The sequence below is a fragment of the Vespula vulgaris genome, chromosome 15, assembly GCF_905475345.1.
Source record: "Vespula vulgaris chromosome 15, iyVesVulg1.1, whole genome shotgun sequence".
NCBI lineage: Eukaryota > Metazoa > Arthropoda > Insecta > Hymenoptera > Vespidae > Vespula > Vespula vulgaris.
In genome coordinates, this window is record NC_066600.1 from 2,322,501 (window position 1) to 2,344,414 (window position 21,914).

Here is a 21,914-nt window from a genome sequence, read left to right on the forward strand (position 1 = left end):
GGTTGATTGTATGTCGTGTAGTGATGAGAGCGAGAGAGCGAGAGAGAGAGAGAGAGAGAGGAGGAAAGAGAGGAAGGAGGGTGATGGTGTTGGTGTTAGTTGGTGGTAGGTAGTCAACAATTTACTCGTTAGCGGGCCGCCGTGTGCCGCGCCGCTCAATTAACTCGCGAATCAACGAGCCCGACCGCTTTGTCCGCGCCGGGAATATTTTTGTAATTCGCGCAGGGCTCCTCGTGACCAACAAACGAGCGGAAAGAGGAAAAGAGTGGCTCTTTGGGTTGATATAGGGCAGACTTTTTTTTTTTCCTTTTTTTTCTTTCTTTTTTTTTTCGTTGTGGTTTTGTTTTCCGTTTTTCTCTTTCCTTTTTTTGTTGTTGTTGTTGTTGTTGTTTTTTCTTTTTTTTCTACTCTTTCTCTCTCTCTCTCTCTCTTTCTCTCTCTTTTTCTCTCTTTCTCTTTGTGTGCGTGTATAGGGACGTAGGTACGTACTACCTACGTACATTCGAGTGGAAAGGCGAGGAGGGGAATGGGGTTCTGTTGTTAACGGTGGAAGGGAGAGTTAAGGGTAATAAAAAAAAGGGGTGAAAATTGTACGAGGCTAATGAAAAGCGACACTTCGTTCATCTTTTTTCCTTTCTTTTTTTCAATTATTGTCGAATATTTTTTCGAGTTGGATCAATCGTTTTTTCTTTCTTTATTTTTCATTTACTCTTATTTATTCGATCGGACCTGTGCAAACTTTCCTCTGCGTTTTTTTTTCTTTTTATTTTCGATATGATCGTTTTTCTATTTAGCTGTTTAATTAATCAGATTTATGCGAAATTTTCTATTGTTTTCTATACTTTTCTTTCTTTTCTTTTTTTCAATGCGAATATCAAATATAGGAATAAGAATCTTTGCGGTTTGTAAATGAAACACAGATATCTCGGGGATATAGAATTCTCGTTTCTTTTGAAGAGTTCTCTGCAGACCTGCACGTTAATTTCGCTCGAATGCACTGAAACCCACCTGCTACGTTCTCATACCTCTTCGTCGTTACTTATTTCGAAGCGGGGAAAGGTGAACGAAGGGAAGAACGTAGAACTCGAATCGAGTGTCTGCTTTTAAATCCAACGTTTGTAACGCATTTCTGTTTTGATCGTTCCATAAAACGACGGTCAATGTTTGCTACATATGTTCTGTCTTTCCTTCTCTTTCTTTCTCTTTCAATGTCTCTTTCTTCCCCCATCTTTTTTAAGTATCGAGAAACACGGAAAACATGGAGAACACGTCGTAGGGTTGATAAGTACTTTGCACACCAGCGAAAGTTTTCAAGTGTATAAAAGGAGAAAAAGAGAAGGAGAAAGCGAGAGAGAGAGAGAGAGAGAGAGAGAGAGAGAGAGAGAAAGAAAACTTGACGATAGACGTTGCTTTTAAATCGCTCAACAGTTAGGCTCATATGGTGCATCAGACGACATAAACCTGGCCACTGTCGTAAAATCTTCGTAAACGTTCGTAACTCCAACGGTGTTTGTGTGTTGAGTGTATGTATAATTTTGTGGTGTAGTAGGTATAAATCCATGGCTCTACTTTTACATTGAATATAACCATATGATATGGATATATTGTACACATGCACACACATTTATATAGATATATTTATTTTTTACGATTAGTTACTGTTACAATTTGAAATAGATCCTCGACCATAGGAAGTCTGCTATAATTCTCGATATCGATACTATATATTTTTTTTCCTCTTTATATATTTTTTTTTTCTAGGACGAAGGATAACAAAAATCCTATGGGCATTGTACGATAAAGAAAACCGGTATCGGCCGTTTCTACGGTTCTTTCCCTTTCTCTCTCCCTATCTCCCTCTCTCTTTCTTTCTTCACTATGTGTATCGGTGCTCCCAGACTCAGCCAGTCAGAAGATATTAATAACAAAATATGATATAATAGGCGCATCCCTTTGCGAAATACAATACAATGTTTATGCAGCGGATTAAGCGATGTTGCGAATGAAAAACGCCATGGAAAAAGTATTGACCTGCCTGGTAAGAAGAATTTTTGAAGGGATCACGAAGGATCCTTTGGACAATTTAAATTCCGTATGATACTGTACTCTCGCGCAAGGGCAGATGCTTCGGAAACACGCTACCCTCTTCGATCCTCGCTTTTGATTAGCCCACGGGAAAGATTTACCTTCGAGATTAGACGAGGCATCGATTTTTCGTCGAGGTACGATCATCTCCGAAACGAAAATCGTTCGATGCTTGAAGCACATAAACGGTGATTCCACGACGTACGATCTGCTTTGTAATCTTCTCGCGTGTTACTTTTTTCTTTCCTCTTTTTCTTTTTATCTATTTTTTTCCTCCTTTTTCGCTATTTTTTTTTGTCTTTCGGAAGAAATCTGATTTATTACATTTACATGATTTAATACATCAAAGTTTTTTTTTTACTGACGTTAAATCGATACTCTAATAGAAATTTGTTCTTTAACTTTTTTCTTTGTCTGTCTGTTTGTTCTTTTTATTTTTCATATAATGTCATCGTACTATCTTTGATATTTCTTTTTTAATATTTCTTTTTTTCCTTCGTTTTTTTTCTCTCTCTCTTTTTCTCTTTCTCTTTTTCTTTCCTTCATTCTTTCTATTCTCCATTGTTAGAGGTATTATAAATCAGACGAAATCCAGGCCCAAGAGCGATAGGTCCGACCTAACTCGGATATCGTGTTCCCACGTAATAGATTAATATCAATAATTTGTAAGATTGCCAAGGCAAAGAAGAGAACGTCCGAAATGTCGGAGGAAGAAAATTTGCATGGATCTCTTGGTCTCTTAACAGATAGATAGATAGATCCTAAGATCACTGGAGAAGAAGAGGTGGAGAAGAATCGTCACGAATTTTTCTCTTCGTTGATCGAGAAAGAGAAAGAAAGAAAAAAGAGAGAGAGAGAGAGAGAGAGAGAGAGAGAGAGAGAAAGAGAAAGAGAGAAAGAACCAACCCCGAAATCATATCCGACCCTAAGGCTACATACTCTCTCTCTCTCTTTCTTCCTTTCTTCCATGTCTGAAAATAGATACGACCGTGATCGATCCGTCTAATTTTAAAAATGGAATGAAAAAGAATCATGTTCGTAGGAATGATGGCTTTTAAGAATTTCGTTGGAACATATAATAATGCGTTATAAAACGTTTGAAAAAATCGATATATAAATATATATATATATGTATGTATGTATGTATAATGCAAATTGGATTTTTTACTTAAGAAAAAAAGGAAAGAAAAAGAAGAAGAAGAAGAAGAAAAAATTATAATTTTATACACTCTTTATAAAGTAAAATACTTAATTATTATATCAATATCTTTTAAAGCGATGTATTCTTCGCGTTTGAATAAGGATGAAGTTTAATCATTGACTCGTTCGTTTGAACACATTTATTGGAGTTAGATATTCTAACAGGTTGAAGAGAGAGAGAGAGTAAGAGAGAGAGAGAGAGAGAGAGAGAGAGAGATGGGAGAACAAAGAGAGCGATATCAAACGTAGACGGTGACTTCGATGACGGCACGGTTGATGACGGAGAAAAGGATTTCGCACAGTGCCAGACGTAGAGATATAATAAAAGGAGAATAATAGAAAGAAAGAGAGAGAGAGAGAGAGAGAGAAAGGGAAAGAGAAAGAGAAAGATAGAGAAACGTTTTCGAGCCCACGAGGAGTGTAAATAATACCACGGCTGATTGTGGGCGTGGCTGACAGAACTCTAAAATGCTTCGACTATATATCAAAAGGTTTACTACACTCGGATGATGCTCGTGGAGACCCACGAAGAACAAATATTGGATCTCTTTCTTGCACTTGAAGAGGTAAATGGCAAAGGAAGATGGGAGAAGGAAGGAAACTACTCTTCTGTTATTGTCGATAGAGAATACAAGAAAGATCAGTTGTTCTTTTCTTCCTGCTTCCTGAAACTTCTTCTTCACTTTTTTCTTTTTCTTCTTTTTTCTCTCTCTTTTTTTTTTTCTCTAATCATCGGGAGAATGATAAAAGCAATATCGACGATAAGACCGACGCATAAATTTCTCTCAAAGAAAAAAAAGTTTCATTCATGAAGAAAATTTGTTTTGTTACGAAATAATCAGAAATATATAATCAATATCCATACGATAAAGGAAAGACGTTTCAGAAATATCATTGATAATCACGATAATTTAAATCGACGGATTATCGTGAAATCGTTGGAAATAAGAATGATAGAAGATGATAGATCGAATCGATTAATCTCAATGCCGAAAGAATCGAAATCGATTAGGTCAATCACTATTTGTCTGACGGTACATAATATGTAGGTGGTTAGACACTAGCATAGGTCTTCTTATGTCTCAATAATGGAGGGACGAGCTCTCAGGAGCAGCAACTCGATAAAGAAGAATGGGTGTGGTGAACTAGGAAAGCGAGAAAAAAGCGAGGTATAGGAGGAGCGACGAGGTGTATGCATGCTTCTCTCTATGGCATCCATTCTCTCTTCTTTCTCTCTCTCTCTCTCTCTCTCTCTCTCTGTCTCTTTCTTTCTCTCACGATTCTCTTTGGAGGCAGTTCTCCGTGTTGTTGGGAGCTAAGCTCGTGAGCTACCTCGATGGCTGCCTGCCTTCCTGCCCGTCTGCCTGACCATCCGGCTGACTGGTTAGCTGCTGGCTTGCTTGCTTGCTTGCTTGCTTGCTTGCTCGCTTGCTTGCTTGCTTGCTTGCTTGCTTAGTCGCTTACTCGCTCGCTCGCTCGCTTGCTCGCTTACTCGCTCGTCTGCCTGCTTGCTTGCTTGCCTGCTTTCCTGCCTGCTTACTTGTTTGCCTGCTTGCCTGCCTGCTTGCCTGCCTGCCTGCCTGCCTGCTTTCCTGCCTGCCTGCCTGCCTGCCTGCCTGCCTGCCTGCCTGCCTTCCTGGCTGACTGCTTCGACTCTCGATTACTTGAAAAACCGGATTCCTTCTGCGCGAAACTCTGTTTCCCGTCTTCTGTTTATATGTACACTAGTGGGCACGACCAGGGAGAATATTAGGCCTATATGGTGATACACACGTGCATAAGCGATCATTCCCTCGTTTTCCTTTTGCGTCACGCGCTTTTATATCGGGTTTAATTTTGTTCGTTTTTTCTTCTTCTTTTTCTTCTTCGTCTTTTTCGTCTTTTTCTTTCTTTCTTTCTTTCTTTTTTTTTTTTGGTCTATCTTCGTCGAAAGGAAGAGTCTCAATCTTTCGAAGTTTCTGAGGATGGTTGTCACTTTTTTCTCTCTCTTTTTTTTCAATAGAAAGTAATCTCTTGAAACGTCGATTGGTAATGCAATTGGATAATGATTGAAATGAATTGGTTAAAATCCGTGCCAAATTAATATCTTTTTGAGGGTAGCGTATATAGGTAATTACGTGTATACGTATTAAAACTATGAAATAACACGTTGACTGATGTGCATATCGTAAAGGATAAGAGGCATAAGCGCGATTTCTTCGTCGGTTGGTAAGAACAATGGGCGAAAGTATTTACTGTGCGAGAGTATCGACGTTAAGCAGAAAGGTGGTCGAAGTAAGTACGTAGGCCCAGGGACAAAGGGCAGATTTTCCAAATAATTTCACGTCGCGCAGCTGAGCGTGCGATCACTCGACCGGAAGAGGAGTAATCTTTCTTTGTGAAGAGATACAGAGTGGGTGGAAAAAGAGAAAGAGAGAGAGAGAGAGAGAGAGAGAGAGAGAGAGAGAAAGAGAAAGAGGGAGAGAAAAGAAATGTTAGGATGAAAGAAAGCATGCTGAGTTCGAGTTAAGAGATCTTCGTGTATCCTTAGGCAAGATAATTTAATTTCCGTATGGATTAATTAGAGAAATATTTACAAATGAATTCAATTAACAATTTTCTTTAGTTCCTTTCTTTTTTTTTCTATTTGTTTCTCTTTTCTTCCTTTTCCAACATAATTTTCTCGATGCTTCTCTCGTAATTAATTGATACGCTGATACGTTAAAAAAAAGAAGATCGATCAATCATCTTCATTTCGAATCGTTGGAATATCGTTTGACCTACATACATGGATACTACTTGTCAAGATGATGAAATCGATAGGAAATAATTCCGAGGTCGAAGTCGATTCGCAAGCTTCGACAATGAAGCCTTCGGAGTCAAGGATGTAATTTAAAAAGGCCACTTCATTCCGGCACTTATCCTCGCCGTGCAGAAAAGTCCGTGTTCGAGATGCATAACAAATTTCACTGGTGTCTTCGCCCTCCATTCATCCGTTCGTCTTATGAAGGAAGAAGGAAGAAAGAGAGAGAGAGAGAGAGAGACGTGACGAGGCTATGGAAGGAGGAGGAGGAGGAGGATGATGATGAGGAGGAGGAGGAGGAGGAGAACAAGAAAAAGAAGAAGAAAATAGCCGGCTCTCATTTAGCCTGGCAATTTATTCTCGCGTTTTGTAATTAACACCAGAAAAGAAGTTGCGAAGTCGTTCTTCTCCTACAGGCATGATTCGAAGTATTCATTCTTTTGTTCTTCTCTCTTCTCTCTTATACTCTTTATTCTCATCTTCTTTATTACATTTTTTGATATCAATATTGATACACATACGTACGTACATATGTTAAAAATAATATGGAGAGTAAATTTATTCGTTTTATATCTTGTCGATATTTCAAATGTCATCTGTCAAAATCAGCTGTTCAGTTTTAAATCGACATCCGTTTTAAAATGGTCCAATAGAAATTTTATTGTAATTTCGAGTATCGTTATCGACGATTTTCATGAATTTATAAAATACGGAAGAATATCGAGGAACAAGATGGAGGAGACGATAAGGAATGAGAAGAAGAAAGAAAGAAAGAAAGAGAGAAAGAAAGAAAGAAAGAAGCATGGAAAGAAGAAGCGACGATGATGGAGGCCTCTCCTCTGCATGCCACTGCAGTCAGCTCAGACTGAAAGCGGTCCGTATAATTATGGGTTGTCACCTCATCAGCTGAGGGAGGGGCAAGGAGTTGCTTGTGGTGTCTTGGAGTGGGAGAAAAAAGCGAAGTTAAAGAAAGGGCACTCTTTAGTTTAAATTGTACTTTATCGTTCGTTTCCATTGAACAATCGTCCTCGATTAAATCTCTCGTTTAAATTCTTGAAAAAAGAGATCTTCATCGATGACACTTATTTTCTTAACTTCAACGACGAATGTTCGTCGCAAGTGATCGTAAGGAAAAGAAAAAAACAGAATTAAAAAAATGTAATATGAAGAGAAGGGGGGGAGGAAGAAAAAAGAATTACTGTAGCTTAGAATAACAATAGATACGTATATCTTATGGTTAAAAGAAGAAAGAGAAGATAAAAGATAGAGAAAGAGGAGAGAAAAAGAGAGAGAAAGAGAGAGAGAGAGAGAGTACCGCGGTTAAGTGGAGAGTTTAGAGGAGTTTCATTAAATCATATGGATTGGGGATAATGTATGTTATTGAGCGGAGCGTCCAAATCACGCTCTATAAGTTGTAATAAGTCCAATTTTGGGGCCGGTCATGGGCCGGATCCCACAGTGGTTGTCAAAGATATCGCAACTTGCTTCGAGTAACTTTAAAGAGACGGCTTTGGATTAATGGCAGTCACTGAACAACGAAACCGCCACTTACTCGTCAAACGGCCAGCCGGTCCGCCGAAATCACTGCCATTTAGATAATTTGTAATGAATAGGCACCTCCAACTATCTCTCTCTCTCTCTCTTTCTCTCTCTCTCTCTCTCTCTCTCTTTCTCTTTCTCTTTCTCTCTTTCTCTTCTTGTGTATTGCATATAGTCTATCTCTCTCTCTCTCTCTCTCTCTCTCTTTCTCTCCCTCTCTCCCCTTTTTTATCTCTATCTCTATCTTTCTCTCTCTCTCTCTCCCTCTCTCTTTCTCTATACTCTTCGTTCTTAGTATCTTCCTCCTTTTCGCACGAGTTTTTGACCGAGGCCGTGACCTTAAAATGACAAGAGTTTCACCTGTCCAATATTTCATCGGCCATTTCGGTCTTCTTTACCCTTTCTTGGAAGGATACTTTTATTTGTTCGTATAGTCGATCAAGGAACCGAGTTATAAACGAGGTAATCAAGAAAAGATTTAGAAAGATCTCTTTGATGATTAGTGGAGAATGCAAAAAAGAAGAAGAGGGGAGAAAATAGAAAGAACAATAAAAAGAAAGTATATCAAAGTATTCGGATAGTTCTCGATTTCAGTGATCTCTCGGCAAGTGGAAAATCCCAAATGCGTTCATGCGTATTATTGCTAATTAACATTTGTTATCAACGTGTCGATTTAACGTGGTTACGACGAACCTGAGTTATATATTAAAAGAAAATATGTAGATTAGGAGATTATTGTGAATGTGTAAGAAAAAAAAAAAGAAAAATGAAAAAAAGAAGCAAAAGAGGAAAAGCATGTTTCGTTGATAGCAGTTATGCGCTTATAAACGAGAAACTTATCGGTGGCACGCGTCGCCGCAACAAATGACGATGGCAGTACGACGATGCGTCGTCGTAGACGATCTTTTACGGTTGAGGCTTGGGACAACGGCACAAACGGGGTTGAATCGTGGCGTCGAAGGTTCGAGCCATCAATCAAAAAACGTGACCGTGCATGTATTATCGCCTATCCACCCCCCATCGAATCTCTCGTCCCTTGAAAAATCGAAATCCGTATAATACTCGTAGGAATAGCAATGACTTTTCTCCCTCCAGTGAAAAGTTGACTTTTCAATATGCAAATAAACAAAATGTCGACGAAAAAAAACTAAAAAATTAGATTATAATAATAATAATAATTATTATTATTATTATTATTATAAAATCTAAAAAAAGAAAATTATATATATATGTATTTATTATTATTATTATTATTATATCATTATTATATAAAAACCTAACGAAAGAAGCGAAAACAATGTAAATAATTTAAATCTCTTTATAACAATAAAATATATATTATAAAATAATAATAAAAAAAATATAACGATCGGAGATTATGGTATATTTAAGAGGAAATTCTTAGAAAATGATTATCGAGTAGTCGAAAATTGTTGTTCCTCTTGGGGCCACGTAAATCCATCACGAGTGGCCCATTAAGTCGATGCGCAAACACGCGCGCACGACTACGACTATGACTACGACTACGACTACGACTACAACTACGACTACGACTACGACTACGATTACGACTACGACTACGACTACGACGACGATGACGATGACGATGACGACGACGACAACTACGAGGACGAGAACGACGAGGACGCAAACGCAAATCAACGCGCAGATTATATGCAGAGAGCTGCCGTTGCGCTAGTCGTTGTGATTGATATTTGGTTAAGCGGCCGGCGATCCATCAAGCCTACGAAAGCGCTCTTTATCCGAGGCTTGCCACGAGCTTCACGTCTCGCCTGATTTCACTGAAATCCGGATACCCTTGCACCCTTCTCCGTTGTCCCTATGTCCTTCCTATCCCTTTCCCCGTTTTCCCTCGTCTTTATCCGAAGTTACTACCTCCCATGTATTTATCTATTCATAGGGAAGTAGTAGTATTAATCTAATCTAAAAATAAATTAACGATCAATCATATTATTAAAAGAATTGGGACATCGAATTTTAATTTAATCTTTTTTTTTTCTTTTAATTTCATTATCGTAGATATTTTAAGTTACCGGATTAAAAAAGTTCCTCCCCCTCCTAAAAAAAAAAATAAAATAAAAAAGGTGAAAAAAAGAGAAAGAAATGAAGAAAAAGAAGATTACAGGATAGGACAGCTGTTTCATGTGTTCTTTTTTTTCCCTCTTTGTTCACAGATGTACCAAGGATGGAAAAGTCACCGCTTTTAGCGAACGGCTATAATCATCCACCCACACACCTCAGTCACATGCAATTCATGCAGTTGGGAGGACACCCAGGTGCAGGACACACAGCCATACTCTCGCCAGCAAGTCTGCCGCATCATCTTCAAGCACAGGCTCAGGCTCGTGCCGAGCAAGGTCTCAAGGTTAATCCAAATATGACCAACATCGAGGCGCTCGCGAGGTCAGTTTTATTTCAATAATTCTTTTCTTCCTTTTCTTTTTCCTTTTATTTTTTTTTATCTTTATTTTTTTTTACTATTATCGTTATCGATAGTCGTCTTTATTATATGAGTATCATTTCAGAATTATTCGAAGCCTTCGTAATCGTGTTCGAAAATTATTTTTTACTTGGCCGTTGCATGTTTTGTGTTCGAATAGATGTCATTGATGTTATAATATTTCATTGAGAAGGACCTTTCGTTGGAACACGTTCATGGTGTTTCAAGGGATTAAAATGTTATCGTACGGGACGAGAGCAAGATGTTATCGTGACACTATGGGCGATATTTCGGAAGCGACGACTGTGTCCCAGCGGGAAACATTTTCATTAACATCGGTTAGGATTTTACGAGCCACCTGAGAACGTTGCCCGTGCGTGTGTGAAAAAAGAGAGAGAAAGAGAGAAAGAAAGATAGATAGAGAGAGAGAGAGAGAGAGAGAGAGAGAGAGAGAGAGTGAAAGGAATGAAACAGGAGAAAATTTCATGGTCGATTATCGTCTTTTTATACAGTAAAAAACATTCTTTCGTATTATTACAATATTTTATTAATCGTTCTCTTTGTTGGATTTTTTATCGATTAAATTTTCGTCGACGGTCATTTCTAATATTATCTTAAATCGTTTGATACACCATTCATCCGTATTATTTTTCTGATAAAAATTTTTGATAAAAAGAAGAAAAAAGAAATGGAAGAGAAAGAAAAAAAGTGTCAATCGTAAAAGTTAAGACGAATGAAAATTGTCCTTTAGAAGGGGGATAATAGGGAGTAGACGTTTCATTCTGAAATTGGATTTATTTGTTTTAAGTTTCTTCCACAATAGATCCCTAAGACACGTTCGCGTTGTTGGGACTGTCGCGATGTTACAAGAGGGGCTGGCGAGGCCAAAAGAATACAACTTTAAGAGGATTTGAAGAGACGGCGAAGCCGTGGAAATCCAAGGGGTCTCGACACCGCTTGATCTCTCTTTCTCTTTTCTTAGTTCTTAAGAGAACGTCTTCTCTCGCTTTCCTTGGATTCTTATTCTTCTTTCACGTTCTTTGAAGATATCTATTCTCTCTTAACAACACGATGTGTACTTCGTTGAACTCTACTTTCTCTTTCTGTCTCTCTCTCTCTCTCTCTCTCTCTTTTTAGCATTCGATGAGAGCTATCGTGGAAGAACAACATGAAAATATTTTTATATTAAAATCTTATATGCACTTGATAAGTTGCGATCATGATAATAAAAAAAAAAAAAAATAATATGCAGACACTCGAAAATAATTTCTTTATTTGACATTAGAATAACGTAATAAATATGATATGAAAATAATGTTCTTAAATTATATTTCTCATTGAAATAAAAGAAAAATAAAATATATTTAAATATATATATATATTTATTTATTCAATATAATTAACAAGCTGCATTTTGTTTGAACTTTGAATTGGGAAATGATGTAACGCATAGTCTGGAGTAGTAAATCTCTGAAGCGTTGTGGTTTTAAGACGAATATCGTAGCTTATTCGATCTCAGCGGAAGAGGAAGAAGATCTCGCGAGACGCGCGAAAGCAGAAGGACGAAATCCGGTGTAGAGACGTCGCTTCGATCCTAAGGGCGCGTACTTGAGGGGTTCTAAACGCGATACTAATCCCGGCATTTGTTAACGCGTTTCTAATAGATGCGACCCTCTCTCTTTCTCTCAATCTCTCTCTCTCTCTCTCTCTCTCTCTCTCTCTCTCTCTCTCTCTCTCTCTCTCTCTCTCTATCTTTCTGACAAGCTCGAAGCTTTCGAGATTCGCCTTAATTTTCGATTACATCCGCCTGCTGTAATTAGCCTCGAGTTTGCCTTAACATATTAACCCTCGTTGATTCATTCGATTAATTAGAAATGTAGTTACTTATAGATAATAAATTTTCATATCATTCGAAAATTATAATATTACATTTAATAACATTTCAACGCGTGTAACTGCTGTTCGAAAAAAAAAAATTAAAGTCAATGTAGTTTCTTGTGATAAATGAATTCGAGAAAAAAAAAGGAAAGGAAAAGAAAAGATGAACAAGAAAAAGAAATAAAAAATGATAAGACGTTTGAAAAGAAGAAGATCATTTAGATTTCTTTTCGATCGTCCTGGTACTTACATAGGCCTCGGTTAATGTAACGCAGGCGACGTCGTGAGTTTCGCATTATGATTTCAGCGCTTTGCTTTTAATTAAAATGCAAATCTATCGCAGAACGAGAGGGAGAGAGAGAGAGAGAGAGAGAGAGAGAGAAAGAGAGAGAGAGAGATAGAGAGATAGATAGAGAAAGAGAGAGAGAAAGAGAAAGAGAGAGACAGAGACAGAGACAGAGAGACAGAGATCGGGAGGTAAGACGGATTACGTCTGGGGGCGGCACGACAAACACCGGAATATGATTAATTCAACGCAACCCCATCGTAAAGCAACCCATACTATCACACATATATATATATATATATATACTTTATACACATCGTCACAAGTTGAAGCTTCTCCTATCGTTATCCTCGGACTCTGTTCGTCCTCATCCTCTATATTTCGTCACCTTCTCCTTCAGTATCCTCTTTTAGCAGTTTCCACGCAGAGTTTCGACGCACGTCCTCCCATCTGTCCATTCGCCTTCACCCTTCACCTACCCATTCTATCCTTTCAAAGTGCTATCCATTTTCCAGCGAATAAATACCGAATATATGTAGAATATCCTTTGAAACATTGTTGACGTTAAATTTGTAGAAAGACAGAGAAAAAGAGAGAGAGAGAGAGATCAATTTAGTTTCAAAGTGAAAAGTGAGTCGAAGGAATCGATGATGATGTATACATATATATATATATTTAAAATTAAGAATGTAAGAGAGAGAGAGAGAGAGAAGGGGAGAAAATAATAAAAGGGTGTATCTTAAATGAAAATTTGTATTTGATTTATCGAAATTATCGCGCAATATTTTGACACGTTATCTGTTGTGTCAATCGTTATCTCAAATTGAAAATATTAGATCTGTCGGAAATTGAACGTGGAATTTTTCTGTTTTCTTCTTTTGGAATCTTCATTAAAAATGTGTTACTCTTTCATTCTACCATCGCGGTCCATCGCGGATAATAAGGTAGTAGGTTCTCTTCTTAGCTATGTTTTTCTCATTAGCTGTATCCTCCCGTGCCACTCGAAGATGGAGACGGAGACGGAGACGGAGACGTAGTCGTTAGGGATCGGAATTAGGTTCGTTTCTTCGTAACTCTGACGTCTCTTTTAATCATCGTACTTCAAAGCACCAGCGGCATATTCGTGTTAGCACAGGAGTCGGTCAACCCGGTGAATCGAAAAAAAAAAGAGAAAAAGAAAAAATGAGATATCTATCTTAGGTAGACGAAGAGGAAAAATCTCTATCACCCAGCCCTCCTCTTCCCTCCTCTCTCCATTCACCTCTCACCTTCTGTCCATCTGCACCCTCCCCTCTCCCTTCTCTCTCGTCACAATTCTCTTTTCTTTTCGTCTTTCTTTAAAATCCTTCCTCTCCTTGATCAGAAAGACTGATCAAGGAAATCCAATCCCTACGTGAAAAATATTGTCGCTAAAATTTCTTATGTTCTGTCCTGTTTTACCTCAAGTATTGCCTTTTGTGTTCCACAGGTCCGGGACGGTATGGGAAAACTGCCGAGCTGCCTACGAAGACATTGTCAAACACCTTGAAAGGTAGGAAGAGACACACAAGTAATAAGCCTATCGATCTAATCTCGTTAACTCCGTAGAAAAGTAATAATTCTGTTTTGTCGATCTTCGAAAGGGAAGAGAGATATTATTACAAACGAATCTTATCGAACGAGAACATTTTAACGAGTCGACTTATTTAGAAATCGCGTTTCGATATCGATTACGGCGCTATACGTTTCGACATTTCGGTTTTCGGAATTGAGAAGAAAAATAAGATTAAAAAAAAGGAAAGAAAGAAGAGAAAAAGAGGAAAAAAATTAGGGAAGAACGAAGCAAAGAAATTCAAAAGAAAAAAGGAAAAAGAAAACAAAATAAAACGAAACAAAGAAAAAAGAAAAAAAGGAAATCTCGTTATTCCCGAAGATCCTCGTAACGCCGAAATCACGTGTCCCTGACGCGTATGCGTTGCATCAGCGTTGCATACCAACCCGTTGCACTTCCGATAAATCAGTATTACCGTGAAGCGTCGAGTTTCCGGTCGCACGACAGGTTGAGTCCTGAGGCCTGACGCGGTAATGCCAACATGATTTGTACGGTTCGAGCTCTCCGCCTCTCTCATCCCACTTTCTCTCTCTCTCTCTGTCTCTCTTTCTCTCTGTCTCTGTCTCTCTCGCAAACTCTACACACCTCCCTGAAACTACATACCCCTCTTTCCTTCTGGTCTGGATGGAAAGCAAGCGAGAGTCACCGATATATAGCAAATACCAATAGAGAACCGCGAGTTGCTGCTCCGATACCAGTAACGTGCGCACACTCAGAGCGCAACCACACAGAGCCACGATGTTTCCCCGTGATCCTAACCACTTGTCACTTCACGGCACGCAGATCATCGTCGCGACGTGAACGTCCATCATTCGGGGATTAAATCATTCGGTTGGCCTCGAAACACTCGCATCGACCGTTCGGCAATTTTCTCTTGGCGAAAGGGCTCGCTAAAACCTTCACTAAGCCGATTTCCCTTTTATCTTAAGAAGTAATAGTAGTAGTATCAGTACTGGTGCTAATAGTAGTAGTAATAGACAGATGATCATTGATGGTTAGAATTGGTTAGACATATAAGACGGTCGATTCGATTCTTTGAAAGTTTATCGATGTTTATCGATGTCTCTTTGTCTCTTTCTCCTTTTCCTTGGAAATTCGCGTATCGAGGGTTTCGATCAAATAAGAGACTCGAGCGATCGTTAAAACGAGCTTTGAAAATCGGCACTCGACGATAACGTTGGAAACGTCATTTCCAATTCAAAGGTAATGACCACTGGTCCGGTCTCTTTCTCTTTATCTCTTTCTTTCTCTCTCTCTCTCTCTCTTTTCTCTCTTTCATCAGGCCCGTGGCGATCGCCCTCACATTCTATTTGCTTTAGCAGCCGCCCAGCGTTGACTTCGTCAACCGGACAAACGCGTATTGTGATTTCGGGCCTTTGACTGGTAGCCGTTCGATGGATATCGCAGGGGGTGGTAAATGGACGACGAGGCACGGAGGAGGAAGCGTTAGCGTATATGGGGGTGGATCGACGGCCGGTTGAGGCAAACGGAGAACCGAAGGGTGGCTCGAAGGGACGGACAAGCGAGAGCAGCCGTGAATATTCATGCCGAGAACCCTAGACGAATTCGGACTTGTTGCGACTGACACTGATGTAAACCTTTGTTTATTCTGCGTGCTCTCACCCCTTTCGAGCTCTCTCTCTCTCTTCCCCTCTTTCCTTCTCTATATCTCTCTTCCTCGTATCTCTTTCTCTCTCTTTTCGACTGGACCAACAGAGAAAGAGATAAAGAAAGAGAGAGAAAGAGAGAGAGAGAGAGAGAGAGAGAGAGAGGCCGCAAGCACGAAACGAACCCCCGAGTATTTAACTGAGAGTTAAATTCTGATTAATCGCCGGCAACGCCGTTATTAATTGTTTGTCCTTTTGATTTTACAAGCAAACGGAGAGCAAGAGAGAGAAAGAGTAAGAGAAAGAGAAAGAGAGAGAGAGAAAGAGAGAGCTGGTGTTACAGCAGCTTGCCCGTTCTTCGTCCAACTCACGCCCTCTCACTTCCTCTTTATCTTTATCTTTCTCTTTCTCTTTCTTCTTCTCTTTCGACTGTTATCCCACGTCGAGTCTAATCCAAGCGCTTTTGCACGTGACAAACGTTTAACTCGACGGAAGGTTTCCTTTTTCGTTTGGGAAGAATTATACCGCTCGTTTGTCTTTTTCCTTCGCACGTTTAAATTCAATTTCCGAATATCTACAGAGTGTTTCTTTCTTTCACAAACTCGATATTACCTAAATATATATATATATATATTTCTTTTTTCATTCTAAGATTATTACAGATATTATTCCCAATAGATCTATTATAATATCTTTATATTCCTATTATACGTATCTCTATATATATGTATATGTTTGACACCGGAACATCCAAGAGGATCGAACGTTAATCGAAGCGAAGTAAAAACCTGACTACGGAGAATCGCGACATCATCATCGATTTCCCAATTTAGCTCGTTAAGCCCGGCCGGCAGCGCGGTACGGTGACAATGGGTGGCTCTAGCTGGGTGGCTGCTGGCCTCCCGGGAGAAATGCGTGGAGAGGGTACGCGCGAGATAATAATCTGATTCTGCGGTAAACTCGCGAATACGCGGAGCTACGAGCCCCGGATAGAGGCGGCCGGTTAAAACGCGAGCACGACCCTCCGACAGAGGCAAACCTCTCTCTCTCTCTCTGTCTCTCTACTCAACATACAGTCTCTTTCTCTATGTTGGAGAGAGTACGAGAGAGAGAGAGAGAGAGAGAGAGAGAGAGAGAATTTAGCCCGTAAAGTAAGTAATATTAATGGTCCCCCAGAACGTTCTGGTATCAATGCGCTAATGTCGGCTTCCTGGCTTTAAAACTACCGAGTCATTCTAGCATAATTCAAAGCGCATTGTCGTTCTCCATCCAACATCCAACCGTTGAGTTGCCATTGGTTTCACCAAGCTGGATTTTCTTATCGTCGAACCCTCCTGCCAAAATTCTATCCCCTTCTCCTTCTTCTTCTTCTTCTTCTTCTTCTTCTTCTTCTTCTATTTTCGTTACTACTTTTCTCTTTCTCTCTTTTTAGCTTCCTCGAGGTTTCGTGTATCTTCTCTCTTTCTCTTTCTCGTAACGATCGCAACCCCAGCTATGAATCTCTCTCTCTCTCTCTCTCTCTCTCTCTTTTCTCGGGTAAGCGTCATTAATTACCAGAACGACGTCGTCGGCGACGTCGACGAGGCTCCTATCGTCCGGGACATCTGCTGGAAAATAATATTCATAAAGTTGAGCCTCCTCGTTATGGGCGATTCGTGCTATGTGCTCGTTTCCTCTTCCCCTGCCTCCCTCTGACCTCCCTTCCACCCTCTTCCTCTTTCTCTCTCGTTTACTCGCTCGCTCGCTCACTCACTCTTCCTCTCTGTGGTTGTGAATTAAACGAAAACGTTTGTTAATGTCAACTATAGCCTTTTCTACATGATCGATTATCCGATTCGAAAATGGATCTAATACCAATCGCAGTATCTCCGTACATTAGATAACAATGAAATTAAAACAATATTTAGAGTTAGAAACGAATTCTGTTATTGTATCGTTTTAATCGATATCTTTCTTATCTCGTATATTTTATATTTCTGATTTCATATATACATATTCTGTATAATATATTTTCATTTCTATGGGTTTTACGGTAAGAGAATGAAGAAGAAGGGAATGAAAAATAAGAGAAACAGGTAATTTCATTCGGCGATCTGTTACGCGATAGCAAGCTCATGAGGCGTCGACTATGAACAAGGATGGGAGGATAGGGGAGAGTACGAGTGGGGAGTGAAGAAGGAGGAGAGGGGGAGGTAGGGGTAGGGTGAGAAGGAGAGACGCTAATTGCACTCAAACGAACTGTCAGCGCCTTGGCACGCACACCATGCCCTGACGTATTTATGTCTCGCAGACGTTTGACGCGAGTCCCGCTGCGTTACACCATCCTCTACTCAAGTAGTACAACATAGCTTCGCTTTCGTGCGTGTAATAATGATGCGTTACGATTAACGCCTTGAGAAATGCATTTCGTCTTTGAAGAACGTCGATTGATTACAATTGTGTGCATGATGATACGTCTATTTGCGTGTTAACGCGTTTATCTATTTAATACTTAACTATAAGCCGAATACGTAAGCTGAGAATCTTAAAGAATTTGTCAGAGAATTGACAAATTTATAAGTTAATAAGTTGTAACGATAACGTATAATATTTAATTCGTTAACGCGATAATCGTAGAGATTTAATTTTTAACAACGAAAATACGTTGTTAAAAATTCGACCGAATTAGGTTCGGTATTTCAAGTTTATCTTTTCGACGTTATCGTTACGCTTTTTTTTTTAATTTTTTTGTCTATTTTTTCTTTAACGCGTTTTAATGGATTAATTAACTTCGATGTTAATTAACGTATTCGTTCGACGCGAACGATATAATTTTTTTATACAATAAGAGAAAAAAAAATGAAAGAAAAAAAATGGGATACTAAAAATCGTGGTATTTTGGAGTTATTAGATCGTGACTCTTCGTGATCTAGTTTTTATTTAAAATGATTCAGAAGAAAGAACAATTAACCACTCGAAATGATTTTCTTGATAAAACTATGTTAAAAATAAGAGGATGGCTCGCGTGAGTCTGAATTTTCGAGTGAATAACGATCGAGAGATCTACCTCAGACAAAAATAGTTGATCCAACGTGACAAAAAGGGATCATCCTTGGAAACATACTAACATGGCCCGTTCGATCCTTTCTACGAATCGATTATGTGGAACCGTGCATCGAAGAAAGGAGGTTAAATCGCAGGATTCTCCCGATTAACTTAAGCTTTCTCGAAAGGAGTCTCGTGTTACGTCACACATGTATTACGTCGCTTGACTGACTATCCTAAACGTTCTAGTTCGAAAATATCTCTATACATAATTTATATATCCTTTTTTCGTGGAATATAAGAAAGGATCGTGCGTTTTGATCGACGCCACGAAACGATTTCGATCGTCCTCGATCATCTCCTTCCTCTTTTTATTTCTTTTCTTCTTTCTTTTTTTTTTTTTTTTTATTATTTCATGTAATCTTTCTCTCCTTTTGACCTTTAACACTTTATTTCACATATATTTCCCTTTTTTTATATTTTTTGTTTTTCTTCTCTTTCTTTTTCATTAAATAATTCATCGGGTATTCCAAAGGATTCGAATCCTTTAACACTTTGGGAAAAAAGAAACACATATATATATATATATATACACACATATATGCATATATTTACGACAAATTATTTATATCCCACTCGTCGTCATCGTCGTCGTCGTCGTCATAGTCTAGACAAAGGAATTCTTCGGCGGTGGGCCCGTTAGAAAATATTTTTGGATATGCACATATTTAATATCCTTCTCTCTGCCGACAAAGTTTCCGGATCATTTGCGTTGATGCGTCGAAAGAACGTCGTTCGAAGTCTCCTAAACCTGTCACGCGTCTCTTGGACGGTAAATACTTCTTTCCTTGAAGAGACTGTGAGAAAAACGAAGAAGGGAAAAAGAGAAAAATAGAGAGAAAGAGAGACGGACAGATAGAAAGTCGTTGTGTATGTATGTATATATATGTGTACGTGCGTGTATGCGTATGTGTGTGTGTGTGTAGGAAGGTGTCATGTTTTACCAAGGTGCATTATTAGAACGTACGTCGGCGCTCGGTAACGAGGTACACCGAGCAAACTTTGGCACGCGACGAGCGAAAGCCGGTGACTTCAACGCCTCGACGCGTTTTCGTTCCTCCTCTCGTGCGACAAAACGGTGATTAATTAAAAACATAATTAGTCCTGGTCTCAGGGCGTAACGATGTGCCATACGCAAACACATGCATTTTATATATACACCGAGAGAGTAGTAGGACTAATGTACCGTGAAATTGTCATCCAAAGTCGACTCGCCATTTTTTCGGTTCTTTTCGTATTTCATCGTTAAACCATCTTCTCTTTTTATCTCTCTCTCTCACTCTCTGTCTCGTCTACACTCTCTGTATCTATCTTTCGTTCTTGTTCCGTCTATCGTCGAAAGTACCGCCGACGATATTTTCTCGACGATCGGTCGTTCCGAAGACTAACGAGCTTACGATCATCGTCATCTAATTTGTTGAGTCGTGTGGCGAACGAACCTCGACGTTAGAAAGAGAGAGAGAGAGAGAAGACTTGACGTGTCACCGTCTTCCTACCAGCAACGTTAAGCTCCGTACTAATTATTCCTACGATTAGTGCCGACGAAGGATCGTTGAACTCTATACTTTTAACTGGAACAGGATGTTACCAAATTAACTTTGTTTAACGATCAAATTTCCTAAGAAAATCTCTTACGTGTCTCGATTGAAAAGATAATTACAATTAGAAATATTCTCAATCGTATCGTTTGTATCTCCAAAAGAAAAAAAAAGGGAAAAGAAAGAAACTAAACCAATAAAGATTAGTATCAAACGCGTAGTATTGATATACCTAGATATATCGTTTGCCTTTGTTTCTACTTTTCTATGAAACATCAATTCGGGTATCGTTGAATCGGTCAAGATATATTATTCTTATTAAATGATTCCCCCTTTCACACACACGATAATACTATATTATCCAGTTGAGTTTTCTCTTCTCTCTTCTTCTCATTTAGGTTTTCTTTCATATATCTGTCTCTTTCTTTTGACCACCCGCTCGCTTACTACTACTACGAGTACGAGCACCTTCTCGTAATCTTATTTATGAACCCACAACATGCAATACTTCCGGCAAAACGTTTCCGAGCTCGTCTTTCCTCTCTCCCTCTTCTTCTCCCTCTCCTTCATCCTTCCTTCCTTCCTTCCTTCCTTCCTTCCTTCCTTCCTTCCTTCGTTCACTACTGAGTCCCCTATGGGAATTGGATCGATTTGATGGAAAGTCTCTAACGGGCTCCATCGCTTCGATTATATCGAAACGAACGGATAATTCTTAGTGCACGTGTGTATGTGCGCGTGTATATGTGTGTAAATATATATATATGTATGTATGTATGTATACGTGTAGATATCGATGTCTTTTGCGTGACAAGAGGAAATCTTTTTTTTTTCTTCTCCTTCTTCTTTTTCCTATTTTTTTTTTCAATTTTCTTTCTCCTTTAATTCCAAGATATAGACATCGATTTAATTTTCATTGAAATCCCTTTCGTGAATTAAATGTGCTCCCTAAACAATATCGATTAGTTTCTAAATCTGTTTTACTCCATAAATGTTATTACAATATAAGAGAGAGAGAGAAAGACAGAGAGAAAGAAGGAAGAGGGATGAAATCGAGAAGAGCAGTTAAAAGGGTGGTATTAAATAAACCGCGAACGAACGTTCCTGCGGTTCGATACAGTTCTAACAAACGTTCGTAGCCATGGTTCTACTGGCACTTTTGGTAATGAACTAATATTTACAGTGTCCGTCCGCATTCACGAGAATACGAACACATACATACGTATAAATATATGGGTCCGGTGTCGTGTTATCAGCGACCCTTCTGCAAATACGTGCTTGCCCTGCAGGGTCAGGCCCTCTTTCTCTCTTTCTCTCTTTCTCTCTCTCTCTCTCTTCTTTCCTACTGTATGGAGAGAGTGAGAGAGAGAGAGAGAGAGAGAGAGAGAGAGAGAGAGAGAGAATTTGTGAAACTGAGAGCTGCTACGATATGCATACAGATCAAACAGTTTCATGTATGCTCTGCAGTTCCGACTATTGCTCCCTCCCAAATCAAATTCTTCCGCTCATCCTTTTCTATTTTCGACGTTTAAAGATATTTAGGGTGGAAATAAAAAAAAGAAATAAAAAAATAAGAAACAAAGAGAAGGATTTCAAACAACAATTTTCTCCACACAAATTTTCTAATGTTATTTTCAAATATTAATAATTTTTTATAACGGACAGAAAAAAACATTGTTATATAAGTATAGAAGGCAATAAGTCATGTCGTTTGAAGAAAAAAAAAAATGGAAAAAGAAAAAAGGAAAAAAAAAAGAAATACGAAAGAAAAGGAGAAAAGAAAAAGAAAATACGAAAGAACCGTCGATCGTCGGGACAGGAATCGTGAAAGTTTGCCAGGGACATAGGAGAGAAGAGTTGGAAAGT

The 21,914-nt window shown here is 38.9% G+C and overlaps 1 protein-coding gene across 11 annotated transcripts in view; it reads left to right on the forward strand.

Moving 5' to 3' along the window:
- Window positions 1-21,914, forward strand: part of LOC127069452 (dachshund homolog 2) — a 218,104-nt gene that overhangs the window by 97,586 nt on the left and 98,604 nt on the right. For 10 of the 11 annotated variants that reach the window (XR_007783549.1, XM_051006500.1, XM_051006502.1 and 7 more), the window contains 2 exons: window positions 9,802-10,030; window positions 13,700-13,762. Coding sequence is in view for 10 of the 11 variants with exons in the window: in XM_051006500.1 (XP_050862457.1) it covers window positions 9,802-10,030; window positions 13,700-13,762 (292 nt within the window). In the remaining variant the exon portion in view is untranslated. The remainder of the gene's footprint in view (window positions 1-9,801; window positions 10,031-13,699; window positions 13,763-21,914) is intronic. The other variant, XM_051006499.1, reaches the window with a different exon arrangement.